At 38.7% G+C, this 20,254-nt stretch overlaps 1 protein-coding gene across 1 annotated transcript; it reads right to left on the bottom strand.

Annotated features, from left to right (window-relative positions):
• Positions 1-5,734: 5,734 nt before the first annotated feature.
• On the bottom strand, positions 5,735-20,254 carry LOC116869747 (alcohol dehydrogenase class-3). The gene is made up of 9 exons (XM_032861174.1): positions 20,151-20,254; positions 16,667-16,768; positions 14,699-14,840; positions 14,086-14,173; positions 10,265-10,484; positions 9,871-10,131; positions 8,851-8,986; positions 6,204-6,342; positions 5,735-6,079 (listed from the first exon to the last, which is right to left on the bottom strand). Exons 1-9 carry the CDS (start codon positions 20,160-20,162, stop codon positions 6,055-6,057), a joined length of 1,125 nt encoding a protein of 374 aa, XP_032717065.1. The 5' UTR covers positions 20,163-20,254; the 3' UTR covers positions 5,735-6,054.

Below are 20,254 nucleotides of genomic sequence, written 5' to 3'. Positions count from 1 at the left end.
CCCTCCCATGCCCCTCCCCTCCAGCAACCCTGTTTGTTTTCTGAGATTAAGAGTCTCTTACAGTTTTCCTCCCTTGGTGAGCTACTTTTAAACAATGAATACAGTGAATGTTGGGGGGAAAACATACAGTAGGAGGAATGGGGGGGTATATTTTAGTGGTCTGGGAGTTAGAAATATTGGAACTGTTTGAGGTAGTGTGATACGATTCTGTCTACATTTGGTGTTTGACTTCTACCACACTCTAACTATAACAGGAGCAAATAATACCACTTTGTAATGTGGATATATGGCCCATTTTGCAGTAGAGAAGAAAATCTGGACATTGATGCCTTAGGAACAAATTGTTTCACAATGTAGGCTACATTATGCTAATATCCTAAAGGTTTTTAATGTGTTGTTTCATTTTAAAAATAAACGTGCAAGGAAAGGTTAGCTTAGCACAGGCTCTGGGGAGAAATTCCCTGGCTCTCCCATGTTTGAACTCCGAGCAGCAAGCAGCCTTTGGTGGCATCCTTCCCCCCCCTTCCTCTTTTGGTGCTAAGTATGACAAAGAAGAATGGGGGTGTGTATTTGGTTATTTTGAGAAAAAGGAAGCAGGAATTAGGTGGCCTTGGCCCCCTGTTACCATTTGCTTTTGGGGGACTGTGGATGAGCAAAAATAGAACTGTCAGTCTATGGCGATTCTGTGGTTATATTAAAAAATGTATCAACACTGGTATATCTTATTCAGATGTGCCAAAAAGTCAAGTCAGTGGAACACTTGAGGAAGGGCTTCCTGGAAAGTTACCAGTAATATGTTTGTTATAGCTTGAAGTATTTCATTAACTTTTTAAAAAATGGATGTTTAATCTTTTTACCATTGTAAAGTTTTCCGGAGAGTAATGGCTTACATCTCCCGAGTGCTTAGCCCTTTTACTGTTACCCCAAGAACAAACAGGCTAACACTTCCAATACCTGTAGATACATCTGTACTTTGGTGTCATGAGAAGAGCACAAGACCAACAGTCAGGACCCCAAGGCTCTGATTTCTCTAATTTTTTACTTGGTTGCCTGACTAGGACAAATCATCGTGCTTCTCTGTGGAGAACTCCAATTTGTAGAATGGTAATCATAACTTAGGAACTGTTTTATTCTATGGATAATGTTGACTGTAAAATTCACATTATTTCAATACCTGGGTCAGGGGTCAACAGAAAATAGGATAGATTTTTTTTTTTTTAATTAAGATTCTATTTATTTTTGAGAGAGAGAGAGGGGAGCTCAAGTGGGGGGAAAGACAGAGGGACCCTGATGTGGGGCTTTACCCCAGGGACCAAGACCTGAGCTGAAGGCAGATACTTAACTGACTGGGTCACCCAGGTGTCCCTCAGGGTAGAAAAAAACTTTATTAGTAAATCTGAGCCCTGAGTGATTCGGAGGAAACAAAATAGCCGAGGATAAGAACATTTAGTATGAAGATGTGTAATTTAGAGAAAGAGCAGTAGGTATTTTAGAGCCCATTTTCACTGTTGATCTTGCTTCATATAGCCTGGTTTTGGTAGTCAAGGACATTTGAGTCCATTCTGAACTGGAGGCGATTCTATGGTACATTAGCACTCCTTTCTTGAAAAGAATATGTGCAAAATTTATCTCATAAGGAATTCTGGTATAATGTCATCACCTTGATAAAAACCAGTCTGCTTAAAAGTCATCCCACCTGCTTTGTCTCAGAAAGAAAAGTTCTACCAAAGCAATTTGTATAATGGAGGACTTTGTATGTCCCTGTTCACTTTGTAATTATTTCTTTAAAGACACAATTTCCTTAGTTCTATGCATTTATTATCTAAATATCTCTTTAAATATAATTTATGTTTTCCAAATATGTTTGTGGTATACTTTTTCTAAATCTGATCTTGTGTATTAACTGAAATAAATTTGGCTGAATCCAGAGTTGGTCTTTTTCCCGGGTCACAAAGTGACTCTAGGCCCAAAGGGACTGTCAGTTACTTTAGGACTTTGATCATCAGCTTAACTGGCAGATTGGTAGGCAAGCAGAAAAAGTTCTGAAGAATTCTGTGCATGGAAAATATGTTCCCTCTATTCCCAAATCAACAAACGTTTTCAGAATTACCAGCTATGTATACTTTTGCATTCAAATGGGATAAATGGAAATAGCATTATGTATATTTTTTGGAACATTGTTTTGTTTGGTTTAAGTTGTACACACATTAACTGGTTCCCTGTGACTTGTTCTGGATATAATGCAGTTTTTTTCCTGCCTCCATCCCCTAAAACCTCATCATTCTATATGTTCCTACTTTATAGGTTAGTTCTCTGCATGTAATAAAGAACTTATTCTAAGTCAGACATGTCTGTCTTTGGACTATCTTACTCTAGTGAACATTAGTAGGGTTAAATAAAAAGAATAGCACAGCATGCTGAAAATAGATATGCAAATAAGATTTGAAAAATATTAGCTAGGTATAGTAAAAATTTTCAGTAAAAAAGATGCTTAGTTATTTTTATTTTTATTTTTTTGAGAGAAAGAGTGAGTGTGGGGGCGGGGAGGGGCAGAGGGAGAGAATCTCAGGCAGACTCCCTGCTGACTGTAGAGCTTGATGCAGGGGGTCAATCCCACAAGCCACGAGATCACAACCGAAACCAAGAGTTGGATGTTTAACTGACTGAGCAACCCAGGAACCCCTAAAATTAGTTCTTAATACTGTAAAATTTTAGGTACTTAAATTAAAAATACATTTTACTAGCTTTCATGAAATATATAATGGGTTAGCCATTTGTGTTAAAATTATGTATCTGTCCAAGAAAGCAGTTTAAGATACTTATAAAAAAAATTCTCAACAATACTTCCAAAGTGGTAGACTCCTAATTTTGGGCAACCAGGGTAGATTTGCTGACATACACACAGTGAATGGATTTTAACCATTTAACTATACCTTCTTCCAAAGCCAATAACATTCTAGATGCCATCCAAGAGGATGTATTAAAAGGATTTTGAAAAAGCTTGAAAGTCCCATGATCCAAGAATCTTTATAATAAGGATCTTATAAACTTGATTGTTTCTGCTAGTTCCTTGAATAGACAATTGTGCTCTCAGCCAGGAAATGCTCCTACTTCTTAAACTGAATTAGCTGGCTCGGGAGTATGTACTTAACTGTGACAGAAATAAAAAGTAAATTCTCTAATTGGCCAGCTACAAGAATTGGAGTTAATTATTTTATATTTAAAAATGGCTTTACTTCTCACACTGGTGAACATAAAAATGCCATCTCATTTGTGTATACCTCATGTATAAGAAAAGCAATGGGGAAAAAAACTTTTTAAAGAATTATTAGCTCTCCATTATTACCCTACATGTCCATTTTCTTAGTGCAATTGCTCAAGGTAATAATATACTTGGTTCCTGGAAGTCTAGGCTAAATCAAACCTGATTAAAAGCCTATTTCTGAAGCTTTGGTAGAAGCTAGTTTTAATTTCTTCTTTTGGTTTTCTCAGGGCAATAGTTTGGGGCTATTGGGCCCCTAGTGCACTCTAGCCCTCTAGCTAAAATGAAAAGCTAGGTTGCACTGCCTACAAATGCACCACAGAACCAAAAAGCAGAGGGCCCGACTATAATTGCCACTTTTCTACTTTTCAGTCAACTAGATGGTGCTCAGAAACACAACATTTTTATAGGAGCAATTAAGCCATATTGTATTAAAACAATAAAAAAAGCACATGGGTTCAATCCAACCAGAAGAGATGTGCATGGCATATCCAATGTGTTGATACAAAGACAGTCTGCAATATGCTTTGTGTAGTCTGAAAGGATATGTATCAATGCTCTTATATGTACTGAAACTTCTGGGAAAATATATAAACTTAACAGTCAACTACGTTTATATTGGGAAGGGAGTGTTGCTCTTCTTATATAGTTTTCTCTATTTGAATTTTCTAACCCTTGGATATGTTGCTTTTATGTTTTATTTTTTTCTATGTCAATGGATTACCTGGATGGGAAGATTATGAATCATTTTTGCTTCTTTATATTGCTTAGGATAAAAAAACATAAATGTTACCTAAGAGCACCACAAAAAGACTGATATATTTGACTCTATTAAAAATAAATATAAGATAGGGGTGCCTGGGTGGCTCAGTGGGTTAAAGCCTCTGCCTTCAGCTCAGGTCACGATCCCAAGATCCTGGGATCGAGCCCCACATCGGGCTCTCCGATCAGCGGGGAGCCTGCTTTCCCCTTTCTCTCTGCCTGCCTCTCTGCCTACTTGTGATCTCTGTCTGTCAAATAAATAAAATCTTTAAAAAAAAAATAAATAAATATAAGATATATTAAAGTAAGATATAAGATGGATGAAGGGCTGGCATCTATAGTAACGCCTAAAAACTACTCGGGAAAAGATAACTAATTCAACAGAAAAATGAGCAAAGTATGTGAATGAATACTTCACAAAAAAGAAAATACAAATGTGTAATAGTACTTTAGTAACTGAGGGGAAAGGCAGCTAAAGCAACAAAATACCATTTCATGTCCATCTCACTTGCTAAAGTTTTCAGCCATTTTGAGGAACAATCTGGCAATTTCTAGTCAAATTAAGATGCGCTAATCCAAGGATATATAGCGGACTCTTGAACAACACAGGGGTTAGGGCTGCTGACCCTCCACACATTTGAAAATCCACATATTACTTCTGACTCCCCCAAAACTCGACTAACAGCTTACTTTCAACTGGAAGGCTTAAGAAACAGCTGATTAACATATTTCTTATATATGTCTTATAAATGGTATTCTTACAACAAAATAAGCTAGAGAAAAATGTTAAAGAGAAAATACATTAACAGTACCATAATGTAAAAAATCCACGTGTAAGTGATCTGTGCAGTTCAAACCCATGTTGTTCAAGGGTCAGCTATACGGCCTAAGTAACTAACACAATCTGCAAGATGTACAGTGGTTGTCACCAGTGTTAGCAAAACAGAAATTGCTCTGGAAGTTGCTTTATGCCATCATTTGGACAGCAAGTAAATTATGTTATTTCATATAACTGAATACTATAGCACAGTATTAAAAACAGCATGACATGATTCATCACACAATAATGAGTAAAAAATGAAAGCTGCAGAATGAGACAGTATCAGGGTTTCCATACCAAAGGCTAGAAGGTTAATGGATATGTATAAAGTATAACAACATGCACGAAGAGTGAAAAACACCAAATTCTGGGTGGTGAGGAAAGGATGTGGGCAGGTATTTCACAAGAAACCTCTGGGGAGGAAAGGCAATGTGATCTAGAATTGGGCAAATGTGAAAAAGTATCTGGAAACTTTGAAATTCAGTATATATTTTTAATATGCTTGAAAGTTCATAGAGCTGCCACCAACACACACACACCTTCTGCCCAGAAGGTAGTTTAATGAAGTTTAGTGCCCACTGTGGGCGAGATGCCATACTAGGAATTAGGAGAGTAAGTCTGAACAAGGCATGGTATCTGTTCTCAAAAATGTACTCTCACAGAGGCTGACCTGGGTTCTGATTAACTTTGCCCCTGATGGTGAGGGTTATCTGTTCCTTACTAAATGGGCCAGAGACTTAAAAGTTAAGCAAACATTACTGAGGATGGAAGAAGGCAAGGTTCAGATACTCACCACTGCCCTGTTTCCTCTAGCTTTCCTTTAAAGAATGAAGATAATGGGGACAGGAACCATGAGAATGAATTCAGCATAAAAGAGAGATAAAAATATCTACACATATGCAGAACTTATTTTTATTATGTTGGGATATTCCTTAATGAGTTGGCAATTATTCATGTGAAGGAGAGTTGAGAAATCAGATTTATGACTCTATTAGTCTTGTCCTTGATTAGAGATTTATGAATTATATAAAAAATACTGCCTAAAGTAGGTTGCTCTAGAAGTAACAGTAGAGAAGGCCTAGAAGGTCTTGAATGTCTAAGAGGCTGTGAACTTGGAAGATCTTCTCCCTGCTTGTCTGGCTGTTCCAGCTGGACCACAAGACTTAAGTACAAGGATGAACTGCTGAATTTAAAGCTTTCTCTGTTGAATTTAAAGCTTTACAACAGTTCGAATGCTGTAAGAGAAGGAAACAATAAATGGGTTTTAAATGCTATCTTTGAAGACCACTAAAACTATTTTTTTAACCCTCCCTCCATAAACCCTAAATCATTACTACATTTTATAATATGGAAGCTTACCTCTTTCCTGCATGCATCAGTTCAAAGGCTTCATTAATTTGGTCAAAAGACAGATTATGAGTCACAAATTCATCAACTTTTATCTTTTTGGACATATATTCAGACACCAACTTTGGGACACTTTCCACACTCTTCCATCCTAAAAGAAATCATACATCTATTAATTCTCCCAACAAATCTTTAGAGTATGCTTATTACTTAGAGGGTGACAGACATTTAAGAGAATAAATTTTATCATGAATTAAAAGGGAATGAAGACCTTCAAAATCAGCAGAGAGGAAGAAGAATTTAATGTTTGTCTTTAGTTAAGAAAATAGTAAATGCCTTCCGAGTATTTTCCTTTTTCTGTATTAAGACTTACTAAAATCTCATTAAGTTTTTAGCAAATTGAGACAAAATTTTAAACTGCCTTGGACAGAACTATGGATATTTCACAACAAATTTACTTAGGTCCACAAAAGAAAGATTTCTATAATCGTGAAATTCAAGGAAGAATAAAACTGATGTGATACATAACTTTATTCCTTTGGTTTTAAATTTAGCAATGAAATTAGGGATAGCATCTCACCCTAGAAAACTGTGAAACTGAAAACAAAAGTGGGAAATTTTTAGCTATTTAAGATTTTAAACAAAATCAGGGGCTTCAGCCTTTCACTTATACTGAAAGATGCAATAAAACGACAAAGAAGCCTCTCCACCTTTTAAACTAGGGACACTTTGTAGCTTGTTTCAATCCACTTTTGAGCCTTTTCCAAATCTCCCTCTTAATATCTTCTACCAATCACTCTTCTCCTAAGAATTATGGGCCTTTTTCTTTGTCCTTTAAGAACAAAAAAGTGTGTGTGTGTGTGTGTGTGTGTGTGTGTGTGTATAATATTGATTGATTGTAGGCTCCATGCCCAACATGGGGCTTGAACTCATGACCCCAAGATCAATAGTCACATGTTCTTCCCACTGAGCCAGCCAGGCACCCACTTCTTTCACCTTTAAATCTCCTGGTAACCGAGACAAGTACAGCCACCACTATTCTCTAGACCAAAACTTCTATTTTCATCTGTGGGTCATATTTTAACAACACCCACTGGGCCCCAGTCCTCCAGTTTATTTCCCAACCAGCATGTGCTGGGAGGATGAGGCTTCAGTGAGGGGTTAGGATCAAACCCCAGGCTCAGTCTCCCAGGCTTAGAATGTCCTTTCAAATGCAGATAAGAACCTGGGAGGACGTGTGACCTTAAAAGTCTATTCTAAGATACTCAAGTGAGGCATATATCTAGTTGGAAAAGCAAGTTTAGTCAGCTTTATATATTTTTCTTAATAGAAATCCTTTATTTATTTTAAGATTTTATTATTTTTTTGAGAGAGAGCAAGACAGAGAAAGAGAGGGAGCTCACCTGAGTCAGGAGACGGGCAGAGGGAGAAAGATAATCTGCAAGCAGAACTGAGCTGAGCCCAACGTGGGGCTTGATCTCACAACCCTGAGATCATGACCTGAGCTGAAACTGAGTCAGACACTTAGCCGACTGCACCACCCAGGTGCCCCTTGACTTCTTTTTATGGTGAATTCTACAGTACAGAGACAGAAAACTTTGGCCAAACTCCTCATACTTTCCTGATCTTTTCCTCTGGGCTTCAAACAAGTGGACATAATACGGACAATGGGGATCTTAAGAGACACTTTGTTAAATACAGATTAAAAACTCATGCTATGTGATTTTTCACCCCTAAAAGAATGGTAAGAATATGTGTGTGTGTGTGTATTTAAAAACCTATAAAAACTTAAGATTTCATTCATTCATAATTGTTGGGATATAAAAGCATGATTTGTGCTTCTTAGCTGAGCAACCACGAAAAAGATGGAAATGATTTTTCAGCATTCTACCAGTAGTTAGGCAACCGCAACCAACCATGAACTTTTTAGGATCACAAAAGGGAAAAATGATCAGTCTGGCAACTTTTCAATTTTATTATAAAGTTTGGTGTAAAATAGTATTTTCAGGGGCGCCTAGGTGGCTCAGTCATTGAGCGTTTGCCTTCATCTCAGGTCAAGATCCCAGGGTCCTGGGATCGAGCCCTGCATTGGGCTCCCTGCTCGGCAGGAAGCCTGCTTCTCCCTCTCCCACTCCCCCTGCTTGTGTTCCCCCTCTCACTGTCTCTCTCTGTCAAATAAATAAATTTAAAAAAAAACCAGTACTTTCACATTAAGGCTTTGTATTGGTTACTGCTGAAGTCAGTACTATGTAGACAGAGGTATGATCACATCCAGCGACAGCTGCACTCGGGAAAGAGGAGCAGAAATGCCAACAGTTAAGTCCAGAGCGTAACAGTGTGGCTGACACTGTTGTTTGTGTATCCTGGAACCAACTCCTCACTCCTGCCTGACCCCCAACTATTTCCTCATCAACAGGATACTGACTGTGTGTGCAGAATGTGATCTTGTGCTTCACAGGAAGGTGAGCATCTCCCCGGCCCCGGGGTGAGTACTGAACGAACGTGAAACCCTCCCATTACAGCAACTATGCAACAACTTGTGATGAGAAGGTAGTCTATGAAAATTCTTGTTAAAACAAAACAAATAAAAATCAGCTTGGGATTAAAATTCCGCCAATGGAAATAACAATAGAGAAAATGTGCTCATCCACTGAATTACCTCCAAAAGCAGTGCCTTTCCACGTGCGGCCTGTTACCAGCTGAAATGGGCGAGTGGAGATTTCTTCACCAGATGCAGCTACTCCAACTACGACGCTGACACCCCAGCCTTTGTGGCAGGCCTCCAGCGCTGCTCTCTGCAGGCAGAGATAGGACCAAATCACAGAGGTCAGCGCATCTGGCTGAGAATATCAGCAAAATAGCTTTGCGGGGAGAGAGTGGTAGCTCAGAGCTTTTTAAGAAAATCACAACAAAATGATCATACTGAATATTTAGTAAATATAATTTCATTCAACAGTATTTTTTAAAAAATTATTAACCTGGCTAAATATTAACACAAAATGAATTTAAAGCTTTTATTTGCTGTCTAGTGTTTTTTTTTTAAAAGATTTGATTTATTTGCAGAGAGTGAGCAAGCAAGCACACACAAACAGGGGGAGCGGCAGGCAGAGGGAGGAGCAGGCTCTCCGTTGAGCAGGGAGCCTGACATGGGGCTTGTTCCCAGGACTGTGGGATCAGGACCTGAGCCAAAGGCAGATGCTCAACAGACTGAGCCACCCAGGCGCCCCCTGCTGTCTAGTTTTTAAAATAAATCCTAGTTCAAAATTCTAAAGACTTTAATAAAGGAAGCTGGTGGAGAATAGTGATACTCCTGCTGAGTATCAACTCTGTGTGAAGGAGGTGTCATTACTGTCTGCATTTTACACAAGAGGAAACTGAGCTTTAGAGAAGCTGTTGCTTGAGGTTAGTAAAGTGGATGTACAGCTAACCCCTGAACAACACACAGGGACTGGGGCACCCATCCCCCATGCAGTCGAAAATGCACACATAACTCCCCCCAAATTTAACTAATAGCCTACTGTTCACTGGAAGCCTTACTTATAATAATAATTCATAATATTCATAAAATATAAAATAATTTATAATAATATAAAGTCAATCAGCCAATATTTTGTGTATTTTATGCTCTATTCTTATAATAAAGCTAGAGAAAAAAAGGAATGAAGTGAAACATACCTACCATGACTTTTACATTACCAATGCACTCGAAGGAATAGTCCACACCCCCGTCAGTCATTTCAATGAGCACTTCCTGGATGGGTTTACTGAAGTCCTGGGGGTTAATGCATTCAGAAGCTCCAAATTCCTTGGCCCTTGCAAATTTATCTTTATTGATGTCCACACCAATGATCCGGGATGCACCAGCCACCTTACAGCCCATGATGGCCGCCAATCCAACTCCTCCTAGGCCAAAGATGGCACAAGTAGAGCCAGGCTCCACCTAACAGTAAAGACAGTCTATTAGGTACTCATTGCACAAGTGTCAAGGAAATCACTAGGTTTCTTACATACCAGGCCAAGTTCACTATTCTAGCAAAGCTCTGTTTTATCAAATTTGAAGGCCAATGTCTTACCTTGGCAGTGTTCACAGCAGCACCATAACCAGTTGAAATGCCACAACCCAGAAGGCAGACTTTATCCAAAGGTGCTAAAGGATCAATTTTAGCAACAGAGATATCAGCCACAACTGTATATTCAGAAAACGTGCTGGTTCCCATGTAATGTAAAATTGTCTTTCCTTTGCAAGTAAATCTGCTAGTACCATCTGGCATTAATCCTTTCCCCTGAGTAACTCTAAAGAAAATAAAAAAGGAAAAAGGCAGGGTAAAATCAGGTTTCCCAAAATGCACAGGAAAATCGATTTTAAATATGACAGAAATGTGTGCTATGACCCAAAGTCCAATTTAAAAAAAAAATATTTCAGAGAGAAAGAGAAGACAGCACAAACGTGCCAGAGAGAGCACATGCACACGTAAGCAGAAGGGGCAGAGAGAAAGGGAGAACTCAAGCATACTCTGTGCTTAGCACGGGATCATGATGTGGGGCTCATTGCACGACCCTGAAATCATTACCTGAGCTGAAAACAAAAATCAGACACTTAACCAACTGTGTCACCCAGGTGATCCCTAAAGTCTAATTTCTATTGTATTCGTTAATAATTTAGCACCTTTCAGCAATGCCTTATTAAGGAAACTTAAGAAAGACATTTGCCAACATTCAATATCCTTCTGGATCTTACTGTTGGTATTGAAGTAAATTTAACAGATACAGCTTACGGCAGATGAAATAATTTTAAAATTCCATCATAAAACTGTGAGCAAATATAACTTCTGAAAGCACAGAGCCAAAGCCAGAATCTACACAAGGAGAGATTATGAGCAATTATGCAGATCAGGTGATGAAAATAGATAGCCACACTGGCTAATTTAGATCTTTCAGGAGGCTTGTTTTTTCAAAACGGTCCTCAAGGATTCAAGTTATCTTTTCTTTCTGTTTTTTTTTTTTTTTTGCCTGTGTAGTTGGTAACACTAATGAAGGATTAAAAAAAAAAACACCTCACAAAGGACACCAGTATGATAAATGGTATCAAAAGTTATTTTTGACATTCTGAATAGATAGGTAATATAATGTCCTGCTTAGGAGTACAGGCCCTAAAGTCAAACACACTTGGGTTCAAATCCTGTTTGATCTTGGGCCAGTTAATTAGCCTTTGTGCCTTAGTTTCCTCATTAGAAAATGGAGAGAAACAATCATATTTTCCTTACAGATTGTTATAAAAATCAAATGAGCATTTGTAAAGCATTGGCACAGGGACAATACTAATAAATATTTAATAAGTTAATTTAATAACTTATTTAATAAATATTTGTTGTTTTTAGTAAAAACAATGTACTATAATTTGATGTGCATTCTTAAGCTAATCTTTTGGAATACACAGAATAAACAAATACACAGATGAAGAGAAAATGGATTGCCTCTAGACATAAGAGCATATACATTCCCTTGGAGAGAAAAATAAGACCAGAAACAAAAAACTATGTGACAAAGCTCTACCACAAATAACTTCTATCTTTAAGAGAACAACTTAAGTTTGTTTAGCCTTCCTTAATGTAAGAAATCACTTCTGTTCCAGAGGAGTTTCTTTAACAAAAGGTGACATGGGATACATTTTATGCTTTGAAAGGACTTGTCCCTCTGAAAGGTTACAGACAGCCACAAAAAGTCCATTATCACTATTTTACTTGATAGGTCCCAAGCTTTTAGACAGTGTTTGAAATTATCTTTCAAAACAAGATTTGTTTTGGTTTTAGCTTTGCCAAAACTAATTGGACTTATGTTATAAAGTAAATGGAATCTCGTTTCCCAAAAATATAAGCTAATTTTATCAATGGCACTAGGAAACAAATATGAGAACACATGGATTTTCCATATATGACTCAATCTTCTAGGTCATGGACACAATTCCAATGTGTGTGTGGGGGTGTGTTCCCTCACACACAACACTGAACAATTCTTGGACACAGCAGGGTCCAAGAATTCCAACTCAATTCTGACACCAGCTACCTGGAGAGCCATCAGGTTCCACAGATTAAGGACTCAGTCCTGTAGGACTGCCCCTACCCTCTGCTTCAAAAGCCAGTTGCAAGCTCCAGGCTGTTACAAGGGCCTTTTTTTGTTTTTTTTTTTTTTGGAAAGATTTTATTTGAGAGAGAAAAGAGAGTATGTGCAGGTGCATGCGTGCATATGCCTCGGGGGAGGGGCAGAGGGAGAGGCAGAGACTCTCAGACTTGGTGCCAAGTGCAGATCCTGACACGGGACTCGACCCCACAACCCTGAGATCACGACCTGAGCTAAAACCAAGTGTAGGAAGCTCAACTGACTGAGCCACCCAGGTGCCCCATGGAACCTATGCTTCTGACCCATAGGCTACAGATTGGAGGTTCCAAAGACTTCCTCCTTAGGTTCTTTTAATTCTCCAGAGCAGCTCACAGAACTCATGGAAACACTTCTGTTATTAAAGGATATGATAAAGAATACGAATCAACAGCCAGATGAAGAGATGCATAGGAGGTATGGGAAAAAACTGAGGAGCTCCCACATGCTTTCCAGGTATGTCACTCTCCCCAGTCTCCATGTGTTCACTAGCCCCAAAGCTCTCTGAACCATCCTTTTGGGGTTTATGGAAGCTTAATTATAGTCATGGTTGACACTGGCCATTGGCTGATTCAACCTCAGTAGCCCCTTTTCCTCTACCAAAGGCCAGGCCGTTTGTAGGTTTCCTAACGGTTTTCCAAAGGTCACTTTTACTAATACGATAAAGACACCTTCATAGCCCACATCACAGGAAATTCCAAGGGTTTTAGTAGCTATGAGCCAGAAACCATGGCAGAACACCAAATATGTATGAGAAATATAAATCTGGTCATCTAAATGAAATCACGGTATTATACTCAGCAATTCTAATCTTAGGAAAATACCCAAGAGAAAGTAGTGCATATATTCACTAAAAGATATGCACAAGAACGTTTATAGCAGCATGAGCCACGAGAGCCCCAAACACTGAAGGAGCAACTTAAATGTCCATCAACAGGGGAATGGCTAGAGATAAATGAATGAAATATGGCAGAGCAACCTGGATACATCTCATTGACATTCTGAATGAAAGAAACCGGAAAAAGAGCACACAGTATGGGATTCTATTTATATGAAGTCCTGTAGCAAATGAAATGAGAACAGTGGTTCCCTTTGAGGGAGGCAGGTACTGACGTGGAAGGGATAGAATGACTCCACAGGGTGCTGGAAGGGTTCTCGATCTTGATCTAGGTGGATATAGGTGTGTATATACATAACAATTCATGGAGCTGTACACTTAAGATTTATAGACTAAGTATTTTATTATATATGTTCTACCTCAAGAAGAAGAAAAAAAAGGTGAATACATGGAGATCTTAAGTAGCCTCAAAACAGAGTTAAGTGCTGCTACCTTACTACAATAAAGTAAGCACCTTTTTCTGTGTAGTAAGGGGTTATGTTATCTCTCGTAGTCTTCCTAGTAACCTATGAGTTTTATTACTTGGATCTCATGGACAATAAAATGGCTCTTTAAATGGTTTTATTTAATTTCATAAGCATGTCCCTACTTAATGTATATTTTGGCAAATTTAGCCTAGTGTTATGGAAGGAGAATGGGTTCAGAAAATTCTGTTTTATCTAATAGTTATGATATTGGGTAAACCACTTAATTTCTGAGTCTTAATTTTCTCATCCATGAAAATGGGGATATGAGTGATAAGGTTGCCACAAGGCTGAAATGAAATAATGCAGGTAGAATATTCTGTATACATTGCCACACAATTACTTATTATTTTAAGAAAAAAATCACAAAGATACTAACCTTATCTTCTGGCAAAGGTTTGTTTTAGGGTTTAGACAAAATTTGCATTCTCCACACTGTGGGATGTAAAGTGGGATGACAGTATCACCTGGGAAACAAATGCAAAGACACTCTCCTGAATAGGGAAGCTCTGTTTCTAAATGGATACATCAGCCCCTGTAAATTCCCACTCCTGTCAACTCGCATGGCTTTCCAAATTAACAGCTTCCACTTAGAACACAACCTACATAACATCATTCAGACACCACTGACTATACAAGAAGTACAAGTTTTCAAAATTTTGATTGAAATGAAGCTCTTAAAATTGTAACCGGAAAACAAGGTCATGGGCTTTGAAATATCGATTCACTGCTGAATCTTCAAAAATTCTTGTATAATTGTTCAAAACTGGCTTTGGGAATAAACAGTTTCAGAAGAACAGTAGTCTGCAAAATCCAAAAGAAAAAACTCTCCAGTATTTGTACTTCCCAGATAAGGAATAAAATCGTTCTTGACAAATGACTCATGTGATAATCTGTTCATGAAGAAACAATGTATAGCTTATTGGAAATATAATTTCCTTGCAGAAATTAGTTGAAATTATGAAATCAAGTGGTTCAAATATCCTCCTTACCTGCCTTCAGCTTAGTAACTCCTTCACCAACACTTTCCACAATTCCAGCACCTTCATGTCCCAGGATCACTGGAAAACTCCCTTCAGGATCAGCCCCACTCAGGGTATAGGCATCGGTGTGGCAAACTGCAGTGGCAATAATCTAACAGGACATTAAAGAGCATTTATGTGTGTGTGCATGCAATTCAGAGTGAGATACAGGTCAAAGGCAAGGCATTTTTAATACCGTATTTCACTGATTCTAAGACACATTTCTTTGATATTTTAACCTCTTTGAAAATCAGCATGTGATTATAATCTATGGCCTCTTAACAATTAGAACTGACAGCATTTTTTAGTGATCCATAAAAGTAATGGTGTGTTTATATGCAAAGGAAATGGTTTTTCTGTCTCCTTTCCAGCGCAGGCTAGCAAGAGCAGGTAAACATGGTGACTTTATGGGCCCTGTGCCTCCAGATATGGAGAGGAACATGACCTGTGTACAAAGCAGGTGGAGCCCACTTCACTGCTGGGATCCTCCTGACTGCTGACAATTGTGATTTCTAAGGAGGTATGTCCTACTTCTGAAATATGACAGGCTACTTATTCTAAGCCCAAATTCAGAGCTTTTAGTGAAACTGACTCCCTCTTTAGCAACCACACACAATTTCTACTGAAATAATCCTTCATTCCTATCTCTCTGGTTTTTAAAAAGTACCTTATCTTTCTAAGCACTAAAAGCACAAGAAAGAAATCTGGGAGGAGTGCCTAGGTGCTTCAGCTGGTAGAGCGTTTGCCTTCGGCTCAGGTCATGATCCCAGGGTCCTGGGATTGAATCCATCCAGCCCCATATTGGGCTCCCTGCTCAGCGGGGAGTCTGCTTCTCTCTCTCCCTCTGCCACTCCTTCTGCTTGTGCACACACATACTCTCTCTTAAAAAAATAAAATCTTAAAAAAAAAAAAAAGTATGGAATGCTTGTATTTATGCTTCTCTGTTTCTCACCTATATACCTGCTATTTGTTAGTAGCATCCTATCGCTCTACATCTCATCTTAGTACATCCCAGGACACATTTTCTTTTTCAGTAGCAAAATCACAATCAGGTTAATTTCTGAACTTAAGGAAAAACATCTAAGCCTTGTAGATTTCAGATTCCTGGGTCCAAGTTGAATAGGATCTTAAAAAGTTACTTGGCCCTGGTCTCCTCCACTTGGTATTTGATCCCTGGGAGCATGAGCGTTTGGAGGTGAGATGGGGAAGGTATACTCTGATTCAGAGCAAAAAAAAATTAAAAACAAAACAAAACAAAACAAAACCCTTACTTTTCTAGAATGTTAGTTTTACTCAGTGGTCACTACTTTAAAGTATTAATTTTGCATCAAAACAACAGAGTAGAATGCTAAAAATATCCAGGTGACTGCCTTGTGCAACAGCCTTTTCTCCACGGGGATCTTCCTTTCTCTGCCACAGTAGAGGCTGAGTAGGACTGGACTGATCCCCTGAACCCTAGCCTTGCCTGCAAGGGTCAGTACATTTTAAAGCTCTCTAAGCAAGCGGATTTCACTTGGCTGTTGCTCCAGTTAAATCAGGAGCCTCTTTCCAAATCTTATTTAAAACCTTGTCTAACAACTGAAGACCATTTCTACTTCTGTTTCTAAAGGTCTTCATACATTTTAAGCCATGGGATCAGGAGAAAAGGGAGCATTTTACAAATTCATCTTAAACACGGGCTACAGAAGGTCAGTTGCAATAATCCATTGATCCGTGGGGAAGGTTGCTGAGTTCAGCTCAACATCAAAGCAAAAAAGATGGAGCAGTGTTGCAAAAGCGAACTGGGTAAAATAAGAGGAAGATGTTGTGATTCTAAGGTTTGATGACTTTCGATACCTTCTCCTTGACACTGGCCTTTGGGATTTATCCTCAGAGGATTCACCTACCCAGAGACCTAATTTTAAGTCTTCTCTTCCAGGGCCTTAGATGTATCATTACCTTAATTCGAACTTCATGAGCCTTTGGGGGTGCCACCTCTACCTCCTCTATGGAGAGAGGCTTTCCTGCCTCCCAGGCAACTGCAGCCTTGCACTTGATAACCTGAAATGGGGAAAAAAAGAGAGCACATTGTTTATCCTCCTGCACTAATAATGAACTACTTATTAGTTAATTTAGGTCCTGAGGAATGCTAATCTTAGAAAGTATACCACACACGAAAACTCTACACCCCGAAGTGATAGGGAGAACTATTTTGCATGTTTTTAGATTTCATATAAATAATGTTCATGGAAAAAATTTAATTGAGATGATCACATGGTCAGATATAAAAGCCTCTTTTGGTTAAGAAGTTTTGTTAACCAAATAATTAATGGCTTTCTACAATGCATAAGCAGGAGCACATCAAGAATACAGATTCCAGGGGCACCTGGGTGGCTCAGTGGGTTAAGTGTTTGCCTTCGGCGCAGGTCAAGATCTCAGGGTCCTGGGACTGAGGTCCATGTCCGACTCCTGGCTCAGCAGGGAATCTGCTTGCCCTTCTCCTTTTGCCCCTCACCCCCACTTGTGCTCTCTCCCTCACTCTGTTCTCTAATAAATAAATAAAATCTTAAAAAAAAAAAAAGCATACACATTCCAAGACAATCTGATTTAGTAGGTCTGGCATAGGATCCAAGGAATCTGAATGCTTAACATATACCCTAGAGGATTCCTCTAAGGCTGGTTTAAGCTGACACTGGTTTAGTGCAAAACTGCAAAGTGGGAAGAAGCATAAGGAGTAACAGAAGGCAGGAACTTTAAAATACTACATCTACTCCTTTTAGCTGTTCTATACAAATACAGTAGCCACTTGCCATGTGTGTTACTGAGGAGCTGGAAAATGGCCAGTCTGAACTGATACAAACTGTAAGTGTAAAAGTTACTCAGATTATGAAGACTTAGTACAAATAAAGTAGAAGTATTTTAATATTTAAAAAATATTAATTATATATCATGATAGTAACTTGAATACAGTAGTTCTTCCTTATCTGTGGAAGCTACCTTCTCAGACTCTCAGTGGATATCTGAAATTATTATGTTTTTCCTATACAAATATACCTGTGATAGTTTAATTTATTAATTAGGCACAGTAAGAGATTAACAATGATAATAAAGTAGAACAATTATAATAAGTTATGTGAATATGGTCTCTCAAAATATCTTATTGTACTGTTATGTAGTCACCCTTCTTGTGATGATGTGAGACAATAAAATGCCTACATGAGGTGACATGGAGTGATGTAGGCACTGTGATGTAGTGTTAGGCTACTAGTGACCTTCTGACAATAGGTCAGAAAGAAGATCACATATTTCTGGACTGTAGGTGACTCTGGGTAACTGAAACAGTGGATAAGGCAGGGCAGGGGGTGGTGTGGATTACTGTATAATGGATTAAATTTTTATCCAATTTTCATGTGGCAACTAGAAAAATAAAAATTACATATGGGACTTGTATTATATTTCTATAGCATAGCATTGCCTTAGAAATTCTAGTCAGTACACTCCTCCTTTACCAGAGAATCATGTGTAATGAGGAGAGTTTAAACATTTTTTTTTTAATTGAAGTATGATAAACATTGAATATTATATTAGTTTCAGGTGTACAACATAGTGATTTGATGTTTATATACATAAGGAAATGATCACCACAGTAGGTCTAGTTATCATCTGTCACCATACAAAGTTATTGCAATATTTTCTTGACTTTATTCTTAACAGTGTACTTCACATTTCCATGACTTCTTTATTTTATAAGTGGAAGTTTGAACTTCTTAATCTTCCTCACCTATTTTGCCACCTCCCCAACCCCGCAGGAAAGTTTTGATTAGTTCACATAATGCTTATGAAATCTGTTGACAGAATAAAGGTTGCAAACTGCTGGGTTTATAGGAGACAGACTTGAAAGTCAACAATTCCAACAAGTGTAAGTTAAAGGGAGAGGCATAAAGTGCTACAGAATGCACAAAGAGGAGAAAGAGTTAACTTTGGTTGGTGGGTTTGAAAAATCTTCACTTTTATCTAGGATACCAAAGGATGAGAAAGAGTTACAAAAAGTGATAAAACACCTACAATTACAAAAAGCTATTGTGAGAAGTAACTGAAAATGAAGTCCCTAAAACTTCCTTGGCATTGTGTAGCTTTGCAATAATAAATCAATACTTATTAGTAGCAGTAGAACAAAGACTGGAGGAAAAGGAGAGTTGAACTACATGGAGAGATGAATGGCTTGTGTAAACTGGTGAGGCTGGAAATTATTGCTTTTAAAATTAAAATGTAGATATTAAATCTGATGGTCAAAAAATTCAGACATTGTATTAGAATCGGTTTCCAACTCAATGTATCATTAAAGCTCAAAACAAAGTCCTAAAGGTCAAATTTGGAATAGTCATGGATCCTAGAGAACTTAAGCAACATGAATAAATAATTCACCTATAATCTAAGTTTTTATGCCCCTTCCCCTCATTTCAGGAATGTTTGAAAGATTAACCTTTTCCTTTCAATGCCGATTCTAAGCAGAAAAGGCTCCACCCCAAATCCATAGACAATTGCCCTACTTCAACAATTGAACTATCACAGGATTATAATTTCTCACCTTCTTGGAACAAAGGCACTTGGTAATAAGGATAAACAACTTGCCAACTTGTTAAGTCTAAAAGATTGTCTACAGTTTACCGTTTCTTCTCAACTTCAACACTTAAGGTCCTAAATCTTTCTAGAAAATTTCTAAAGTTTGCAAAACATTAAAACACCAAATAACTTTTAATTATTCATGGTATTCGTATATTTCTGCCTTTCTTTATTGTCCAGTGCATATTTCAGGAACCTAGAATAGTCCTTGCACAGGAACAGACCTGGACCGGAATCTTGGCTACCTTAAAGTGACCACTAAGCACGCCAAACCTCTAAGCCTCAATTTTTGGTCTGTAAAATGGAGATAATACCCCGCAGAAGTGTCACGGGAGGATTAAAAGGATATAAACTTCTGGTGCCTTAAATGCTCAAAAATGTTACTACTGAAAGGGCTCTAGCAGTCTTTGGTGTCACCGTCACTGTTCAACTATGAATTACGATCATGAAACACAGCTATCATAAGGGTTAGACGCACAGGTTCTGCTACCAGCCAACTATGACCCCAGGCAAGTTAGTTATTTTAACACTTGCAAAGCACAAGCGCTCCTAAACCACTTCTAGCAGGAAACCGACCACCCCTGCCCCCCCTCTCTGCTGCCCTAGAAGCAGCAAAACCTTTTCAAGTAAGGAGCCAAACAAAGATTCTTTCCCTTCCTTCCTCCAGAGCAGCTCGCCCCAGGCACCGTTTCTGATCCGGCAGCTCAAGCCTGTCTGCGGGTCTCGCGCTCCCCTCACAGTTAGCGGCCGGGTTCCATCTTACGCTTTCCCTTTATCCCTTCCTTCCTAGGAGTCGGTCGCGCCACACAGGATGGCCTACCTGGCTCGCCATGGCCTCGGGCTCAGTCAGCTAGGGGCGGACATCCGGGGTGGGACCCACGGTACTGGGCAAGTGGGCGGGGCGTGCGCCTGGCGCTGGGGGCG

This window comes from Lontra canadensis, unplaced genomic scaffold (assembly GCF_010015895.1).
Source record: "Lontra canadensis isolate GAN:19392208 unplaced genomic scaffold, GSC_riverotter_1.0 scaffold1, whole genome shotgun sequence".
Classification (NCBI taxonomy): domain Eukaryota; kingdom Metazoa; phylum Chordata; class Mammalia; order Carnivora; family Mustelidae; genus Lontra; species Lontra canadensis.
The sequence above is the reverse complement of the archived record's forward strand: the minus strand, read 5'-3'. Positions and strand labels throughout refer to the sequence as shown.